This window comes from Callionymus lyra, chromosome 4, assembly GCF_982586985.1.
Source record: "Callionymus lyra chromosome 4, fCalLyr1.hap1.1, whole genome shotgun sequence".
NCBI lineage: Eukaryota > Metazoa > Chordata > Actinopteri > Syngnathiformes > Callionymidae > Callionymus > Callionymus lyra.
In genome coordinates, this window is record NC_141821.1 from 17,518,328 (window position 1) to 17,538,394 (window position 20,067).

Consider the following 20,067-nt stretch of genomic DNA (forward strand, 5'->3'; position numbering starts at 1 on the left):
TCGTTTTCTTATCCTTTGGTCAATGATTTTTGGTCTGAGGTCTATTTTTTGGTCTTGGCTATCGCGCTGTGTAGCCACAGCTCTGTGGTGCGACCATGATGCAACATCGACCGCATTTGAAACTTTTTTTTTACGTAGTTCCCTGACCCGCTGGGAATTATTGAGGTCCCAGACATCACACAGCGCGTCGTACGCTTTAGCATCGCACATCTTTAGGAAGAGCTCTTCTTCTTCTTGCCCAGGAGATCGATAATGCATCACAGGGACATGAGCTCACCCACGAGTTCTTTGTAATTCTCGTGGCTCAGAAATTATAGGACAGGCTGCACTCCGAGCTGTAAAGGATGATCTCATTATTTTGAACCCATATTTCTGCCCACTGAAAAAAAAAAAAAAATCTTTAGTCACATGTCATTTTAAAGGCAGCAGACTTGAGTTCGAAATGCATTATATTTTTTCAAGGGCAAAACTAGAGGGCCAAGGTCGGGCGGTATACATTCCCCACTCTTATATATTATCGGCATATGTCTGTGATTCCTGCTATAGTCCTGAGGGGAAGATGGTTCCACAGAGTCTCAATAATGGTTCGTTGGTGGCATTGTTTGGACACATCTCTCCTAATGACTGTTTAGGGCACAGGCCCAGCTCACTGGTCATGACTTCACACATGTGGAAAATCCTATCACTCTTTTCCAGATCTGGTCGCATTGTTGTTTCAGAGCCACTGCTGTGTGTAGATTTGTCTTCCATGGGGAAGAGATGATTCATTGTGTGAGTGTTAATGCCTTGAATACATATTTTTAAGCTATTTTGTTAGCCTAAACATTTAAATTGACACAAATAAATATATTTCTTTCTTGCCTCTAGTAATTGTACATTTTAAATTACAGTTGTTTGTGTTAGAGGAAGGTCAGGGATTATCTTTTTATGCTATATTTATCCTTATATTGCTTAAAAATCCTATGTTTGTTTTGAAGTAAAATCATGTTTACGTATACTTGCTCATTTTTAAACTATGATCTATTTGGTTACTTCATCTACTTTTATCCATCTACATTTAAAAAAAATCCAGATTGCTTTTGAAGATTCTAAAAAACACAATGTCGCAAATAAAATACATTTTAAAGACAACAAAGATGTTTAAATTGTGTAATTTACAAAACCAGAATGTTTGTGTGAAAAGTTTTGTTACATTTTTTCGGGTTTTTTTTACATTCGCCTGTGTCCACAAGGAAATCTTTGGCCACATGTAGGTCGGACCATGTTGACTCAAGCCTAAGGTTCCCAATGACTGTTATAGTGAGTTGAATTTTAAAATGCACACTTCTTAAATGCAAGTTCATGATAATGATGCCACCATCAAAAACATTGGATACCCTTTTCGAGACCTGCGGTACCGGGCTGCAGAAAAAGAAAAAAAATACGCTCTATTAATTATTGCTGTTTCATTTAGAAAAATATGATTTCCACCAAGTACACACATACAGAAAACCATTGTCGGCATACAATCAAACATGCATAGATGCAAATACACAAACATCTTGTAGTAATGGTTAGATGTTTTTTTCATGCACTTAATTGTAGTTTTTGCCGGTTATACTATTGTATTTTTTTCTTTTTTCTATCTGAACATACTTCCGTGAACATAATCCTGACATTTAATTCATTGACAGAAAAGTTTAGACAACCCTTAATATTTAATGTGCTTTTCTTTCCACACAGTTCTACTTGAATTTATTTTAATTTAAACACAAGAATACCTTTTTATGTTTTTTTTTATTTTCACATTTCCTAAATTTATTGAATTTTTTAATTCCTTGTCCAATATGACATGCTATGGTCCCAAGAATAACATGATGAATGAATGAATGCTTATTCATGGTGACCAACAGAGTTATGAAAGACTGAGAACAACTGAATTAAAAAATGTGAGAGCAGTTGAAAATAAAATCATTGTGTCATGTTCAGCAAAGAACAAAAGTGATGTCGATTAATAGCTATTTGGGGCTCTCTTGCTTCAGTATAAATGAGAATATATAAACGGAAAAGCATGATGACGGGCACTTTCATCCAATGAAAAAAAAAAAGAATTTGAGCCAGAACTATTTTTGTGGCTCTTAGATAAATGAATGTGTCTCCCTTCAGCATGTGTTCTTAAGCAGACAAAAGTCACTCATTACAATATATGAGCAGCATCCATCTTTTAAATGATCATTGCATTGCATTCTGGATGAATCTATGTTTAAAAAAATTAAACAAGTTAACATTAAGAAATTAAAAAGGATCATTAGAAAATGACAATATTGTTAATGTTAAAATATACATTTAAAATATCTGGTAAACCAGAATTACAAATAGTCTCTTGTATTTTCCGATAAAAAAATGTATTTTTCTATGGAAAATAAATGTAAATTTCGTTTTTCTCTTAAAATGTACCGTGCATACCTTCCTTCTGCAGAACTGGAATGTGGAGATAGTGTGTAAAGACGAGCTGTCAGCCGACAAAACAAGCTCCCGGAATTGTTTACGCCACAAATAAATGTGTGTTGCAGAAACATTTTTTTCCCCCTGGTCAGTTTTTCTCCAGGAATGGCAGTAAAATAACAACAATATGCAAACAGCTGCTCTCATTTAGAGGGTAATGATAGTTTATAAGCTTGTTCAATCGCATTCCAAATCTTTTCAATTTTCCTCACGTCTGCAGCCCGTCAGTAACCCTGCTTACCTCGGTACCTGCTGGGATTAATAGCATTCAATTAATTAGCTTGATCGAGCATTTTAGAAGAGCGTATTAATCAGATGCCTCTTTGAATATCACCACTGAGCAGCTCGTGTTCAGGATTGTCTTCCTTCATTCCGGGGCGAAGCTACCACGCGCCGGCAGTCATGACTCATGTGCTGTTTAACATACATGAGGCTCGACAACCCGACCCTGTAGGGAGAGCCCCCCCCCCCCCCCACCCCCCAGTGCTACATCCAAAATGAGAGGAATTGTGTCTTATAAATAAAACATAGTTTAATAGCTTTGCTTGTAATATTCAAACCATGATATATAAGTCCAGTCATTACTTCGAACCCAAGAGGCTGAAACAACTGCTGCTATATACGAGCAGGATTTACATTTTAAGAGGAAATGAAATACAAGCAACAGTTTTAGTATTATTAATATTATTAATCAGTAAAAATAACAATATTATTATTTATTGGATCTAATTCAGGATGGGCACATCGTCAAAAGTGTTCAAGGGAAAAATATCTTAGTCTATTTTTTTAAGATAATGCTGTTTTATAACCACTTACCAATATTTAGAGTTAAAATAGTTGGAAGTTAGTGAGTTATAATAATCCTCTCTACACTCTACGCTCTGTAGAAACTTGTGTAGTATTGTTTTGTTTTTTTAATTTCAAGGAGATCAATGGTTATTATTATGATTGTTGCCTGTGGTATTTATTCATGCTTTAATTGTCTGCACGGCTCTCGGGAATGGAGTGACACATGAAAAAAAAAAAGATTATTACATTGAAAATATTTCTAAATCCTTTACATCGATTCACCCCCACTTGGACCGTGAGTCTGACATGCTTTAACCCTTGTGTTACCTCAGGGGGTCAATGAGACCCGGGTGCCCCGAATACAAATGTAATAGTTGTATCATGTTTATTTGTTTATCGTGTCCCGTTGTTTTGTTGGTCATGCTATTTTATTCAAGGTGTTTTTATCTTTATTAATCAAACGGTTGCCGACATTAAATTGGTACGTGAGTTGACTTCTCATACTGAGATATACAAAAAGAGGGAAAGAGCGAAATGTCAACAATTTTGTATACAATGGAATTCAGGGAAGTGCTTTAGGTCTGTGGTGAACCAGGGACCCCAAGTGGCTTTATGACAAAAAAAATCTGCAACTAACTGAAAGAAAAACAGGTTTCTTTATCAACTACGTTCCAGTTATTTCCTGCTAAAGGACCGCCAGCTACAGATGTATTCTCCGCCCACTGCAACTGTGTTTAACATTTTGGCCCCTTGTGTTATTGAGTTTGACACCCGTGTATGTAAAGCCACACCGTGTTTGTGTTCCGGGGCTTTAAAGGCTCCACTTGATGTGCTGAAAAGGTTAGATACAGCAAAAAACCCTGAAGATTCGATTGGTAGTCATGCTGTACGTGCGCACGGCTACGTGGGGATGTGCTCTGAATATATCCAGCGAAGGCATCAATATAACGTCATGGGAAGCTGCCGAGTAGAATGCAAGCAACAACAAAACAGAGTCCGGATGTCAGCAGGCTCTGAGATGAAGTGTCTTTCTCTGTTCGCCACAGTTTATTTGCACAGGAAACCATATTTATTATTCATGGCAGCGTCAATCTGAAGTTAGAAGTTTGAGCCGCCTCACATATTATATAACATGACTGAGCAGAACAAACAGGTGGATGGTCCCGTGACTCATCAATCATTTTATCAATCTGTGTAATTGATTGATCAGGGAGGGGGAGTGATTGATGGCGGACAGGACGGCTCTTGATTGAAATTCTGGGTGAAGTGTTTTCAAAGGTCAAGGGTTATCCAGGAGGACTCAATAAGCAGAGCAGTCCGTAACAAGAGCCACTGTTTTTACCCCCAATTTTTTTTCCTTCTATCACATATGTGTGTTGTTCGCTCTTCTATACACTTGCACGGATTGGTGCGAGGTTGCCAGGCCTTGTGGATGTGGATACTTACCGTTGTCAGAGCCTAATAATAAATCTCCAGCTGAACCAGCATAGTTGACCTGAAGGTCACTCTTTCATTAACTGTCCTCTGCTTTGATTTCCTCATCCTTCATTCGCGTCAGCTCCTCTACACCAGCCTTTACATGGAAACATCCTGCAGACCAGAGCTGGAACAGAAACGCTCTGTAGAATAATCTCACATTGTATGGAAGAATTTGTGCCATTAGAGTATTGAATGGTTGAATTAAACATTTGTTGAATATTCTCGTTTTTAAAGATTTCATTCTTTTTGGCAACAATTGAACTGAATCATCTCTGCATTGAAAGACTGAATTTTCATACTAAATATTTAATAAATAAAACATTCGAAAGGGTTTCAATTCAAATTCCAAAAATTAAAAAAAACATTTTCTATATCCAATTTTTCGTTTAATTCGGTAAAAATAAAATCAGTATAGAAATGTCAATATAATAACGCCACGATACCAAAAGAGTACCAAGCTTCTCGATCGAACTTCATCCAGAAATGTTAAAATTTAAAAGGGCTTAACGTTTTATTGGCATGGATGGTTGTTTATTTTTAGCTTTGATTTGTTGCTTGTTTGTGAAGCATAACTCAAAAGTTTAATTTAACTTTAGAAGTTGGGTTTAGAATGGACTAACATCATCATCATCAATTCATTTAATCACATTATTATGGTGATAAGCTGATAAATATCTTACACTTTACCTTTTGTATTTTATTCCGTTAATTGAAGTACATTAAAAGATTAAAGGAAGCAAAGCAAGACTCTATTCACAGACGGTTGTGTTGGTGAACGGCCCCCGAATATAAATTAATATTGATTTTCTTTTAGATTGAAAGCAATTTAGTGTCTGCAAAACAAATAATTTTGCGTATGTAAATTTGCAAGATAGACTTTACTTTTATCGCTGATTTTCTGTTGGCAGAGGCAACATGTTCTCTGTGGTTTTGTAGTCCAGTATATTTACCTTAGACTTTGTGTCCAATGTTGTGTGTTTATGTGTAACATCATTACTGTGCTTGGAGTCTGTGCGCTTGTAGCCTCTAATGATCCTTAGGGTGGCGCTATTTGTGTTCAGAGCTAGCTTGAAATACTGTGATTTTGCAAAAAAAAAAGAATAATCTATTTGGAAATGTTTTTTTACAAGAGTGGGTTGGACTTTTTAATTGAAATTGCAGTTTCCTCACAACGTTTTGAACAGCACCTACCATCCCAGAATCTTCATTTGTGGCAGTAGAATAAGTGTTTTTGGCTGATTTTAATTTTCAATTTGCATAACCACTGGACCCAGATAGAAGCTCTTTAGACACTCACTCTCTGATATGAAATATTATTTCTCCAGAATTAAAATTATTAAAGAAAATAAGAATCGTGTTCAGATTTTTTAATTTCTACCCATAGTCTCAATTACATTTGACACTTTTCGTCTAGACAGAAAAATAGGGCACACACTAGGACAAAAGAGGTCCCTGACACTTGGAGGAGTTCACGCTGCGCAATCAGACTTCATTTTCCCCTGAGAGCTCAGCGAGTCGTCATCAAGACTTTGAAGGCAACAATGTGCTTTAATGTGACCCCGTGTTCTCATGGCCTCCAGCAGATTACATTTCAAACTCTCCATTTGATTGTTGCATTGTCCTCTAGACACAAGTAGTTCACTTACTGTGCTTTTATTCTCTTACACATTTTGAATAAATCATTTTTAAAATGTTTTTTTGATTACTTCTGACAAATCTGTGTATTTTGTTCTCCTGCCCACAGATCCAGACTTTGCAGACTTGGGTTTACCTCCACCTCTGCCCTGTAGGTATACTCCCTCTCTCTCTCTTTCTCTCTTTCTCATTCACCACACATTCACTCTATGATAAGTTCATTGTGTCCTGTAAAAAAAATTGCATTTGTATTAATCTATTGAATTGATTTCAGTGGGTCTGGATATGTGTTTGTATTCTCATGCATATGTGTGTGTTGCAGCATGTCAATATGACTTGGTTGGACCCGAAGGTATTGTTGAGTCTCATCAGATCACAAGAGACGGAAAAGCCGCTGCCCACGAGGCTGTCGACTGTAAGTGGTACATCCGGGCGCCGCCGCGCTCCAAGGTCAGTGCTGCTTAAAACCGAAAGAATAGAAATGTCCACACATGTCCTCACGTCTTCACGCTCTGTAGGGCAGCCGCTGATCCCGGTTAGATATAAAAGAAATCCATCTTACAGCCACGTTGGAATAGGCAAAGGTGACGCAGTGAAAATTAATCTGATTTAAAAACTCAACAATTCAATTATCCTTTGATTCTGTTCGCAGGAATTTACCTTATGATTAAAATAAATACGTGTATTTCTGTGAGGACGTTTGTAGTTCATTGGTTTTGGAAATAACATATTGGAAATAAAAATTGTTTTATGACTATTTGATTCGGATTTCAAAAGTACTAAGTCCCTATCTTGGACATTCAATTTGTTTCTTTCATCAGCAAAATCCTTATTACTTTTACTTTGATTGATTTGCTACATTTAGGAACACTATCTGCAAGTTGTTGTACTGAGATCAGACCATAGGTTTCATAGCGGGGATGTCAGCAAAAGTCTTCTACAGCAGCCAAATCAAATCAAACAAAAGCACTACTAAATAAATAAATAAATTCATTATTGTCCAAAAATATTTTCATTGTTATAAATCCATAAATTTGATTATTATTCAGTTTAAAACATAGTTTTATATATATATATATAGTTCCTGGTTTTTTCTCTTTGTGTTATCTGAGGCGCAAAAACAAATGTTATTGTTTTATCCCTTGTGTTGCCTCTGGATCAAGATGAATGACCTCCACCCCTGCATATGTATTTATGGAAGACAGGGAGGTCGTTCGGGTCACCTTGACCCCGAGACAACGCAAGGGTTAAATAAATGATCAAATGTCTTGGACAATTTATAACTAGTTCGTGAGCTATATGTGTCTCCTATACTTTTGATCAGAGTTGGAGAACAAACATTAAAGGACAGCTTTTGTAGAACTCATCAGTTCATGGCTTCATTTGTATTCAACTCAGCGGCTCAGGAGAGGGACTTGATCCTCAAACTCAGGTCAGACAGATAGGCAGGAGGGTTCACTTTAGGTCAAGCTCTTTTTTTTTTTTTTATCAGTTAGCTGTTGGGGAGAAACGAAAGAAATGAGGGAGGCACAGAGAGATGGTTGGATTGTGGGCAGAGTTACAGAGAGAGATGGAGAGAGTCTAATGCTGATGAAATGGTGTTGACCCCGAAGACTGAAACGGTCGCTTTTTGTAACCCGTACTTTTCTCTCAACGCCAACACGCAACACCGGCTAAGAATACATTTTCAATTCTGGTGTGCCGAGGAAGAACACTCAGAGAGTGCAGACCTCAGCCAAGCAGCTCCTTGGCAATCAAATGCTAATTTGCTGCACCAATATAAAAACATATTCCCGTTCAGTCTTTGAATTTCCTTAATGTTGCTTAAATTATTTTGAGGGGAGAAAAAACTTCACCCAAAGGAAGAAGAAAAAAAGCAGAAAGAACTTCAGGAAGATGTATTTAGAGTTAATGCAATAACAAATACGAAATAGTCACTGTCCAAAAGAAAACGTGTATCAGTTCTACTCTCATCATGAGGGCTGAATAAATGAATAAATACAGTCAAAGAGCAAAATGGCCCTCGGGACAAAACACTGCCAATATATAACCATATGTTAACTGAACAATTATGAACATGTCCTGAAAATGTAACCGTTTGACAGACAGACAGAGATATATAGTTAAATCTAATAAATCACGATGCTGGTGTACAGAATGTATATGAACAGATATACAGTATGAATAATTAAAACATGTAGATTATTGCTATTTATTATTATGTTGTTTATTGCAATATCTAGATTAAAAATACATGATTATATGGCAACTACAGTTTGCTTTTAATCTTGCATTTGCTGTAATGAAAGTAAAAAAACGCTGATCATTTGTTATGGTCATAAAATACACACTTATTTAAAATAAAATACAATCTGTTTGTATGAAGGTTTCTTTGACACATCAGTTTCTACGCTTCAGCATCACAGCTTATCTTTTAATTTTTATACTCCCAAGAAGTTCCCAGACCAGAGTAAAGATGAATAAACGTTGATTCTACCAGAGTCCGGGGTTGAAAGTTGACATGCTTTATCTAATATCTGGAGAAGCGGCTGCTCCGCTAAACATCTTCTATCAGATTACTGGCGTCCTCTTTCGTAATTGAAAGAGCAAGTTAAAAGACGAGCATTTCTACCGCTTGTAATCTTGAGATTTCTTTCTTTCCGCTGTGATACTGATGTTGGGTCAAGGTTGAAGTGACTTGATGAAAGTGCTTTTTTTTTTTTTTTAAATCAAAGCCCACCTGATCTTGAGAAGGTTTTTATTTTGGAAATGTTAGATGGAAAATAAGACGTTATGAGCCATAACTACAGCTTGTAATCAATAGCTATCAATGGCGTTACCTTTATTAAACGCTAGCAACGTTGAACAACGAACAGAAAATGGTATGACATCGGGTTTATCTTAAGTGGTTGATGCAGGCAGGAATCAAATATATGTGTGTGTGTATGTATAGAGTGGAGTGACAGTGAAAGTGGGATGTATTTTCTCGGACAGGGTCAGGGTCATAGTTGCCGTGAAGGGGTCGTCACACAGGGGAGTCGTAGGCCATAAGTCTACGTCCGCTGTCACAAAAATAGCTGAGTCAGCAAAAAAATCCTATTTCTTGATACTCATCACTCTCTCTCTCTTTCTGCTCTGGTACAGACACACACAACAACAACAAAAAAAGTCAATGTTATTACTTTCAAAATGCACATTTAGCTGCAATGTGCTCAGAACTCTCCTGTCCTCAATGTACCGAGGAGCGCCCGCATGCGGTTTGTGCGTTGTGTAGGGTAGGCATTTAATTTCCTTCTGCTGACACATTGCTGCACTGTACTCAGTGTGCCAGAGACAGCCGAGAGATAATGACATCCTATACCAGAGGCTCTAATTAGACAGCGGAGAAGTCCAGAGAGAGGAGGGGAGAGCAGAACGACAGTGCAGGACTATAAAGCGAAGCTACACTTTATAATACATTTCATTAAAATGCGCAAAGGATGAAGTTTCATTTGTTCTCCAGATGTAAAGACGAGTGATTTGATCAGGGTGATAACTTGAAAAAAAACAACTGCAGGGGATCAACATAAAGTAGTTCCTCTCATCGTTTGCATTTATTATAGATGAACCAGTTGTTTGTGCTGGAAATATGAGTTAAGACGATAAAAATGTTATGGCCCTAAAAACCATTTTAATCTTCTGTAATTGTTTGTATGACTCATTTAACAGAAGAACAAAAGCACATTAATTACGGAGCCTGCAGCAGTTTCTACGAATTCCACAACATGGATTGAAAATAACCTTCTCCCAACACAACAGAACAGATGTTCTCTTTCTCTCTATCTACAAACAGCCTCGCTACATGATGTCTGTCATTTCAAAACATTAAACCTGAAGCTTGTGTAGATCTTTTTAAATGCACTCAGATTGTGTATTAATTGCCTGAGAGGTACGGTTAAGTGGATTGACCTTAGAAATATAAATTACATTATGACTCTTACTACCAGCTTTTATGTCTTTATTTGTATTAAGATTTAAATAATGTTTAAATAAACAAAGTAAACCTGTGAGTGAGGGAGAGGTACCGCAGGTCCTTCCTCCCTGCTGCCATCAGACTCCACAACAAGAACACACCAAGATAATAATATTTAACAGCACCTCTTCTTGTTATTTTTGTAAATATGATTGTTTATATAATATAGTGCAGATTTATTTTCTATTCTATTTAGATTTTTTTCTTTTCTTTTTAATATTTTATTTCTGGGTGTTTTATTTTTCGGCATATTGCTGTTGTTAAACCGAATTTCCCCTCGCGGGACAATAAAGGTTTCTGATTCTGATTGATTCTGATTCTGAACAAATGTCACAAAAATAATTTTGGTTCTTCAAATTAGTCTTGTTGGAGTTTAAAATAAATAAACTAGCTATATATTGGAGTTTAAAAGAAATAAACTAGCTATATACTATATATATATATATATATATATATATATATATATACCAAAAAAAAGTATACTCTGGTAAAATAGTGAAAGGATTTCCCAATACTTTAGAAATAAACAGGGGGAAGAAAAAGAAACAGCCTGTAATATAAACAAGATGGGTCAAAGAGCTCAGATACATATCAAGCAGGAAACAAAGAGCACAGGAAAAGTACACCTTTACTTAGTTACAAGTTTCTGTGAATCGTCTTCGCCTGCGTTTGTAGCGTCCTCTTTCAAATTTATGAGGCGTTTAGGTACAAGTCGGAAATCCCAGCTCCTTAAAAAGATTGTCACCAATTTGCTCCATTCAAGGAAGCTTGTTATTCTTAATGAACCTCAAAATGAACCTTAAAATTAGTTACAAGATGAGTGATGAGGAAATCTGTTTTATGTAGTTTTAACTCAGATTTGACTAGAAAACACTTGAGAATTTGCACCAATTTAACTCCGTCTTGCGATGTAAAGATAACATGGATACAGTCAGCTTCGTGCATGATCTCCATGTAAGACTGACTTTTAGCGGCAGGGGAAATAATCGTGCCCTTATCAGTGATGGATTCCACATCAATACCAGGCGCTGCTGAATCAATACATTTCCAGCCTGTTTTTCTGCTGCAGCCAATCTTTAGACTTTCAAATTGGTGATTGTATCTGTTTGATCTATTGCCGTCATTTGGCTCCCTCGTGCTGTCGAAACGCCGCCGTTCCTCCGTCCTCTCGTGTTTTATGGCTACAAAAAGGCAAACAAAGTTTTTGCCTCCAAAAACTAATCATATATTTTCAAATTGCTTTACTTTACTTTACATTTATTTTCAAGAGTTTTTTTTTTTGTTTCTGGTAGAAACTCTTTTCTGTCCAAGATCTGTTGTAGGACAAATCATTTTTTACATTATTTACCAAGTGTTCCCTTAACCCTTGTCTTATCTCGGGGTCAGGGTAACAAATGTGTTTGTGGTATCCCTTGTGTTGACTTTTCGGGCCTTTGGGTCACCTTGACCCTCAGATAACACAAAGGTTAAAGCATTTAATATAAATGTAATTTAGATTCAGAATCAATATATTTTTGGTTTTTATTTACTCCAAACTGTCACAAGTCGGGGTTGACATCGACCAACCGCAACAGAGTAGGCGTGGTCATGGACAGTGTCCCTCCAATATCGAAGTGCTGGAGATCCGACCAAATTGTTAAATACATCTTTTGAATTGTAGTCGGTGTTAGTTGAAAGGAACCACAGCGGTGCTCCATTGAAAGCCTGAGGAAAGGAGTAGAGGCAATTTACAATAAGTGTTAAAGTGCGACTCGTCACTTTAGCTTCAATGATAATACAAATAATTTCAGTAGAATGACCTTCATCCTATCACACAAGTCGACTCATATAAGTCTTTTTCGTCAGTCCACTGTTGGCATTTGAAACGTCTTATTTCCCGTCACGAAGGGCAAACTGGACACTCATCAACTACAATAATGGAGAGTGTCGGGGTCAGTGGACCAGAAATATAGCTCTAAACCGGCTGAATGATGAACAATGATGTCATCTGAAATGGATATTTTCTACTTTGGATTGTCTTTGAAAAGAATCATGGTGGATGAGACACGTAGTTGAGCAGGCTAAAAATATACCAGTTTGTTTCTTAACGATCTTTTCAATTATCTCACCATACTCAATCATAAGAGCTGTGTTAACCTTTATAATTTTATCAAATGCTAGAATTAAAAGGAAAAAAACTATAACAAAGACTTTTAAATGTAAGTAAGTAAGTAAGTAATATTTATTTATATAGCGCTTTTCGAGACCAGGGTCACAAAGCGCTTAGACAATCAAAACAATACTCAAAAAAGTACATACTTTAAAGATCAAGATAATACTGAGAACAACACAGGAAATCGAGAAATTCAAGGAAAAGCCTGAACAAATAGAAACGTCTTAAGGTGTTTCTTAAAGGACTCAGTAGACTCCATCAAGCGCAAAGAGAGAGGAAGATGTATATTCTTTTCATTTGCCAATATGCTTTTGTCATGTGATGGTAATAGTGAGTACATTTGTTTGTATCAAACTAGTTAAATATATGTCAATAATGGATTGATGTACAAGTGATTGGATTATGGTGCTGTTCTGTAGCTCCATCTGGATTTTTGAAAGTTCCATGTTTATCCAGAGGGTTCCAAAGCAAGGCACTGGAATGTGAAGAGTTTTAGGAAAATGTTTGGAACCCTCTGGATAACCATGGTCCAGAAGAATCAGAACCTACATGGAGAAGGCTTTGTCATTCACTTGAATGGCTTCTCAACATTGCTTCTATGTTCAAAACTAAAAACTCTACTTAACTAGTTCTGTGTAAGGATTCTGGGAAAATGTGCTCATCTGATGTATTTGTCTGACGTATCCGACTGTATTTTAAGTTGAAACGCGTTATTATTTTTTGTTTCTTTTCATAAACAAGACTTTGACCCCATTTAACCTTCAAACCAAATCGGTAAAATTCTTCCTACTTTCTTTGTTTTAAAGATCTACCTTCGATTCCTTGAGTACGAGATGGCAAACTCCAACGAATGCAAGCGGAATTTCGTGGCTGTCTATGATGGTGGCAGGTACGTCATTTTTTTAGTATTTGGAACATGCACTTTTGCTGAGACGCGTGCGGCACGATGGGGGAGTGATTAGTGCTGCAACCTCACAGCAAGAAGCTTGTTGAATGGCTGAAGATTAATGCGATGCTGGGTCAGGCTGAACCTGCCTCTCCGTTGTGTGTGTTCAAATGTTCTTCCTGCACTTGTGTGGGCGTATAAAAATTATGAAATTCACGAAAATGCTTGTGTAGCCGCCGTTTATATATTTATGAATATATTTTTATTTTATTTCAACACCAGTTGGCGGCCATACAAGTATTTTCGTTCCAGTCCGTGGTGTCAGATAAACTCTTTTTTTATTTTTCAATCTATTTTAATTTAAAATCTTTAGTAATCCTCTTTAGTCACAAGCTTTTCAAAATTTGAATCAATTTACAGTGAAGCTGAAGTTGAAAAGAAACGTTTGTTTTTTCCCTTTTCAGTTCTGTGGAGGACCTGAAGAGCAAGTACTGCTCAACAGTGGCCAACGACATCATGTTGGTGTCCACCCTGGGCGTCATCCGTATGTGGGCAGATGAGTCCAGCAGGAACAGCCGCTTCCGCATCCTTTTCACGACATATCAAGAACGTAAGATCTCATAAAAGCGACAGGCGTTCATGTCAAAGATCTTCTCATAAAGGAGTTTATTGCAACAGGAAGTAGATGAGCTCATTTCCTGGCTTGAGCAGAACCAGTACTTCACAACAAAGAGGCCACTAGAGGTGGTTTTATATTGAAGGTCACGGGTTTTCAATTTGTTTTACCACTTATAAACCCCTTTAGCAAGTAGGATGCTGAAAAATAGCCTGTGCTATATTTGAGGGAACATGAGTCAACCCATTATTTTGCCATTGGGTCGTGTGTGATTAAGAGTTATCCAGTGAAATAAAGGGAATTAAATGTAGTGTATGGACAATCAAATTATGCTTTTATCTAAATGAGGTCGATTGAGTGAAGCTGGAGGGGGTAAATGGATTCTCTAATCCTCATTATTTGATAAACTATCTTTACATTGTGTATAAAAATATTCCAAACTGGAGATCTCAACTTTTAAAATGATTACGTTCTGAACAAACGCAGCGTAGCGCGACTTAATCAATGTAATTTCCACACCACGAATTGATCAGCAGATACAGCATGTCCATGTTAAATTAAACAAGAGTAGAATTAATGCTTCATCAGTAGAGTTGTGTTGGAAAGTCAATTCCCCATCCATGACAGAGGTAGGATGTGCAGTTGCCAGGGCAACGTCACTGACTGAGTCACTCGAGCAATCCGGCTAGACCACAGCTTTTACCAAAGCTTCGGAGACTACTGAGCAGCACCACAGGTACACCAGTGATCGGAGTAGATCCACTGATCTGTTTTTGATGTTGTTTTTTAAGCATGCATAGAAACACGTTTCTTAAAGATTACATTTTACAAATATATATAAAAAAAAAACAGATAATTAAAAGAATAATAAGATAATTGTGTCAACATTAGAATGGACAGAAGGGGGAACTAAAAGTGTCAGTGGAATTGGGAAGAAAACAAATACAAAAATCTGAAATTGACTTAAACAGAGCCATCAAGGACTAAACCTCGTAAAGAGAAAATAGAAATAAATCAACTTTAATTGAAATAGCATTCGATAGAAGCTTACAAGAGGAACTAAATGGTAAAATAATGAAAAGGAACTAGAGGAGAATAAATCTAGATCAAGCTCAAAAGCACCATGTAGGATATACACCAACACAAAAGAAGAGTTTATCTGACACCACGGACTGGAACGAAAGTGCTTCCGTAGCCGTCAACTGGTGTTTTGATCGCTGATTGGTTCCAGACGAGTGTGACACAAAACACACAAAAAGAACAACAAAAAGAACGCAGGGCATCCCATGATTATCACATAGGGTTTACATCCCAAAACCTTCAATGATGGGTTAAATTGTAATATTTTTTAGAAGATTTAAGACTTTAAAACTTACTTCCACACATGCCCACAATCACCCATCCTTAAACATGCCATGGAGTTTAACCGTATCTATGGTAAACATCGTGATGCGCCCTGGATACTGAACAGAATGCCGTGATCATGTAGCACAAGCTCATTAAAAAAAAACATTGACCACAGAATTTTACAATGCAATGAAAATGTTGATTAGTACAAGTAAAGTATAGCTGCATAAGCCTTAATAGTAATAATAATTGAATTATTTAAGTGCAATAATTAAAATATAAACTGATTAACAAGTTATTTAAAGCTTAAAATATTTTTTTATTTTAAATACATTTTACTCTAAAAGACTACTAAATGACACCAATTGTGGCAGAGTTAGTATTATGTGATTTTTATCAGTAGCAGTACATTATTAAGGACTTTAAAATATTTTCTTGGGCCTATTCATTTTCATTATTGTCTACTTTATGTAACCAACTGAATCTTTGCATAAGCAACCAATAAAGTATAAAATTGACTAGGACACTGACTCGCTTACTGCAGAGGATTGTCGTGATTAAAGTTCTTGGAAAGCACAAAAACTGTTCCTGAGTTATTCTGTTCAAAGTAAACCCCTGAAGGGGTGTTTTTTGAAAATGGAAAATGATTATCAATGACTTCGCCAATACCGAAAAAAACTTTATTTCAGGAGTGATTTTCAGAACACAGAACTCTTTTCCCAACTAAGTGCTTATTATCGGCTAAAGTACACAGTATCACAAGGTTTTAAACGATTGTTCACATTTAAACATTCCCAATGGAACCCATGGCTTTATGAGGCAAATAAATCTGCCCACTATTAGTGTGTTTCTCCAAACAAATTATTAACAGATGTTTAAATATCTTATCTTCTCGGTAAGTCAAATATATTGGAAACATTTACTACCTTACCTTATTTAGAGCAGGTGAAAATATACATTCAAAGTGCAGTTACAGCAGCTCCAGTGAAGATACTATCTGTGTCCCTGGTCGAGTCTGGTTGAGTGATGTCTTCAGTGTTGTTTACATGTTTTAATAGTTCACACTAAACGCCTTGAGAAGTGAGGACGAGCTGCCAAAAACACGATTCATTCATTAAGGATTAAATGTATGCCTGCAGTAATAAGTTATACAGCCATGTAGACACACACACACAGGGCTGGGTTTTATTAAAGGATGCTTTGAAATTAATTTAGTAGATCAGTGTAGTTTATGCTCCTGTTTGGCCCCGCGGTGTTATTTATGAGACTTGGAGACTCAGTGGCTCCCTCTGCTGGTTTTGGGTTTGTCGCAGGGTTTGACAATGCAGACCATTATGAAAGAGAAGTTAAGGAATGCATCAAAAACTATATGTGTACTGTATTTGTCGTTTTATTATTCAGTTAGGATAAAAACATCAATAATATGTTAAGTACGTAAGTGAGCTAGCAAATCAGTCATATTTGGTTTTGTTTAGATTGATAGATAAAACTTTATTGATCCCTCTGGACGTATATATGCATGGATACATGAACATCAGTGACATCTAGTAACCCATATTTGGTAAGTAATACATGATTTCCGTATATAAAAAAAACGTCAATCATCGGTCCCTCAGCCCATGATCAACATTTCCTTCATTGAGGTCATTCATTTACTGAATATATTTAAATACATCTCGCAAAACTACTATTTTTCTGGGTCAATATTATCTTGTTCTTCTATCAAAGTGACTCCAAAACAAGAAAATCTGAAAGACATTTTATTTCAGTGTATGGTAGAAACAATATTTGACACTTTTGTTTCTTAATTTGTTTCATTAGACTTCTGTGGTGATGAAGTTGACACTAAACTGTCATTTCAATCATCATTGATTTGCTGCGAGCTTGTTTAGCAAGGCAACCACCACAGTAACATGTCAACACTGCATTCTAAACACACAACTGACCCATTTTTCCAAGACTTAAATACTCTGCAGCCTTTATTTAAAGATAAAACCAACCTGAACGAATGTCTCTTTGTAGCACTGCCAAAAACATTTTATATCCTCAGACTGTTAACCAGCAGTTACTGACCCACTTTTGCGTCATGCAGGTAGAGAATAAAAAGTGAATACACATTTTTGGTGTTTTAACTTTTTAAAACTATAATTTAGAATAAAAAGAATGGACCATATTTTGGGCCATTCTGCTGAACTGGTGCCTTTTGTGTCCACTTTTTAAATGCGCTTGTAAATATCAATTAAAACTCTTTTGTCTAGTGTTTCCTCATGGATTGCACTATATAATTATGCCTTTGATACGACATTGTATGTTTTTTTTAATAACATTTAACAATCAGAATATTTAATACGTCAATGCAATATGTACCAAATGGAAAGCACCTTGTCCATTATGGGGTGTAAAATAGAAATGAATTTGCAATATAAAAATGACAGCTGGGTCACAATAAAAAAAGACAATATTAATAGGGTTTTATGGCTGCGCCGTGAACCTTTTTCTGCAGGTCGAATGTGTCCAGCGTAATGAGAATCTCTTGTCACAGATGATTTTAAAGAAATGAGAGATTTGTACGGTAGAATAACTGGTGTAGAACACATACCTTAAATACTTATTTGTCAGATGCAGAGTATTGCAAAGACTTCAGACTACAAATGAAATCCTTGTGTGTAATATTGTATTTGCGGTGACATTGTTCTTAAGTGAATGACTTGGGTAACAAAGAATCAGTTTGGCCGTGCATTAGTTTGATTGCTTGTTAAGAGCAAGGGCACCTTGCCTTGAATTATGTGGCCATAGGAAGATGGAACCCATAACGTTATGGCAGTGATTTTATTACCATGTCATGGTGATGTGTGTTCCTGCCCTTGTGTTGTCATCACACAGCGGTTGAGACATGCTACTTTAGTGTTATGTGACATCCTGCATTGTGAGGGCAGGAAATGTTACATCATGCATCATTGTGCACACAACAGACACAGAGAGTATCCAGGATACATGAGATCAATTCACTGATGCAGGTGGACAATATCGATGAAGGTAACTGGGATCACCACTGACCAGAAATGCTCATCGAAGTGAAGATCCTAAAAATGTCTCATCTTTTAAATATTTTTTTAAGTAATGTTGTTTTAAGTAAGTAAAGGTTATTTGTAAAGCGTCTTTCTAGACCAGGGTCACAAAGCGCTTGAACAATCAAAAACAATACACAGTTAAAATAAATACTTTGTCTTAAGATGTTTCTTGAAGGAGTCAGTAGATCCATCAAACACAGAGGGAGAGGAAGATCATTCCAAAGCTTAGGAGCAACAGCCTGGAAGGTTTTCTTTCCTCTGGTCCTGAAGCTTGTTCAGGAACCATCAGTAGATTCTGATCCACAGACCTCGGAAGCCCAAGCTGGGGTGTAAGTCTGGATCAGTGATGTAAGGAGGAGCCTGACCATCCCTGAGAGTAAGAACCAGAATTTAAAAATTGATCCTGAAAGAAACTGGCAGCCAGTGAAGAGTTTTAAGGATCGGGAAATGTGAGTTCTCCTACGAGAGTGAGTCAGAATTCTCGCTGCAAAGTTTTGTATTAACTGTAGGCGAGACAGCTCCTTCTTGTTTTGACGTGAAAATAAACTGTTACAATAGTCTAAACGACAGTTTGACAGACTGGTTTGACAGACTGTCAGTTTGACAGACTGGCCTAAGTCACCAAAGTACTGACTCAACGCTGGAACCTTATCAACACGAGCAATAACCAGAGTTTTGTTGTTCTAAGTGAGAGTTTCCAAAAATCTGTCTTAAGGCGACCAATGACAAAATACGTTGTTTAAAAAGAAAACACTAATAATAATACAATAAATGTTTTGACTGTAATAGTAAAATAAAATCTGCCAATTGAAAACTTCAAGGTTTTCTAGATGCCATTTCAAAATAAATTATGATATTGTCCTATATTAAGTAAGATATTTTGACTTAAAATTGAAAAATATCGACTTTTTTTGCATTGGTATATATTGATAGGTTTTCCATTTTAAAAAAAAGGTGGAACGGCTGCCTTGGTGATGGGTTCTGTTTTTCTACTGCCTATACTAGCTTTTGCTCAGAGTCTCCAGACAGATGTGTCAATATCCATCATATGATTGATTTCACTTGGGGTTACATCCTCAATTCTAAGCCAGACAAAAAAAAAATGTAAAAACATTTTTAAATATATTATGACAATGTATCCAACATTTTTCTTCTTTTTTTTTTCCCTTCACACAAATGTGTGCGGTAAGATGACATGTGTGAGTAAAATCTGAACGCTGTAAAGAGGAAGTTAAAGTCAGAAGATCAACATTCTAAGAGTCTGTAAATATATGCCAGGTGCATCTACAAAGTCATCTCATTTGCTAAAGAAAGTCAGAATCAGAATAATTTTTAGTGCAATTTTTAATGAAAGGTTCCACCAAATACAGTGGTACAGTAGTGCAGGGAAAAAATCAATCTTAAACATCAATAAAAATACAATTTAACTACATGGTGCAGAACGTTTCTGACAGAGACTGAAGCTGTCCAAGCCTGTTGTAAGTGAAACCAAGATCTGGACTTAGTCTTGACAGAATGGGCTAATTAGGGTTCAACAGTTCAGCTAGTCAAATGACGAACATCATATTAAATGTAAGACTAATTGTAAATTCTTAT

The 20,067-nt window shown here is 36.5% G+C and overlaps 1 protein-coding gene across 6 annotated transcripts in view; it reads left to right on the plus strand.

The window, feature by feature from the left end:
- Window positions 1–20,067, plus strand: part of neto1l (neuropilin (NRP) and tolloid (TLL)-like 1, like) — a 60,295-nt gene that overhangs the window by 31,663 nt on the left and 8,565 nt on the right. For all 6 annotated transcript variants that reach the window (XR_015710896.1, XM_087788994.1, XM_087788995.1 and 3 more), the window contains exons 5-8: window positions 6,497–6,538; window positions 6,710–6,837; window positions 13,358–13,440; window positions 13,902–14,047. Coding sequence is in view for 5 of the 6 variants with exons in the window: in XM_087788994.1 (XP_087645120.1) it covers window positions 6,497–6,538; window positions 6,710–6,837; window positions 13,358–13,440; window positions 13,902–14,047 (399 nt within the window). In the remaining variant the exon portion in view is untranslated. The remainder of the gene's footprint in view (window positions 1–6,496; window positions 6,539–6,709; window positions 6,838–13,357; window positions 13,441–13,901; window positions 14,048–20,067) is intronic.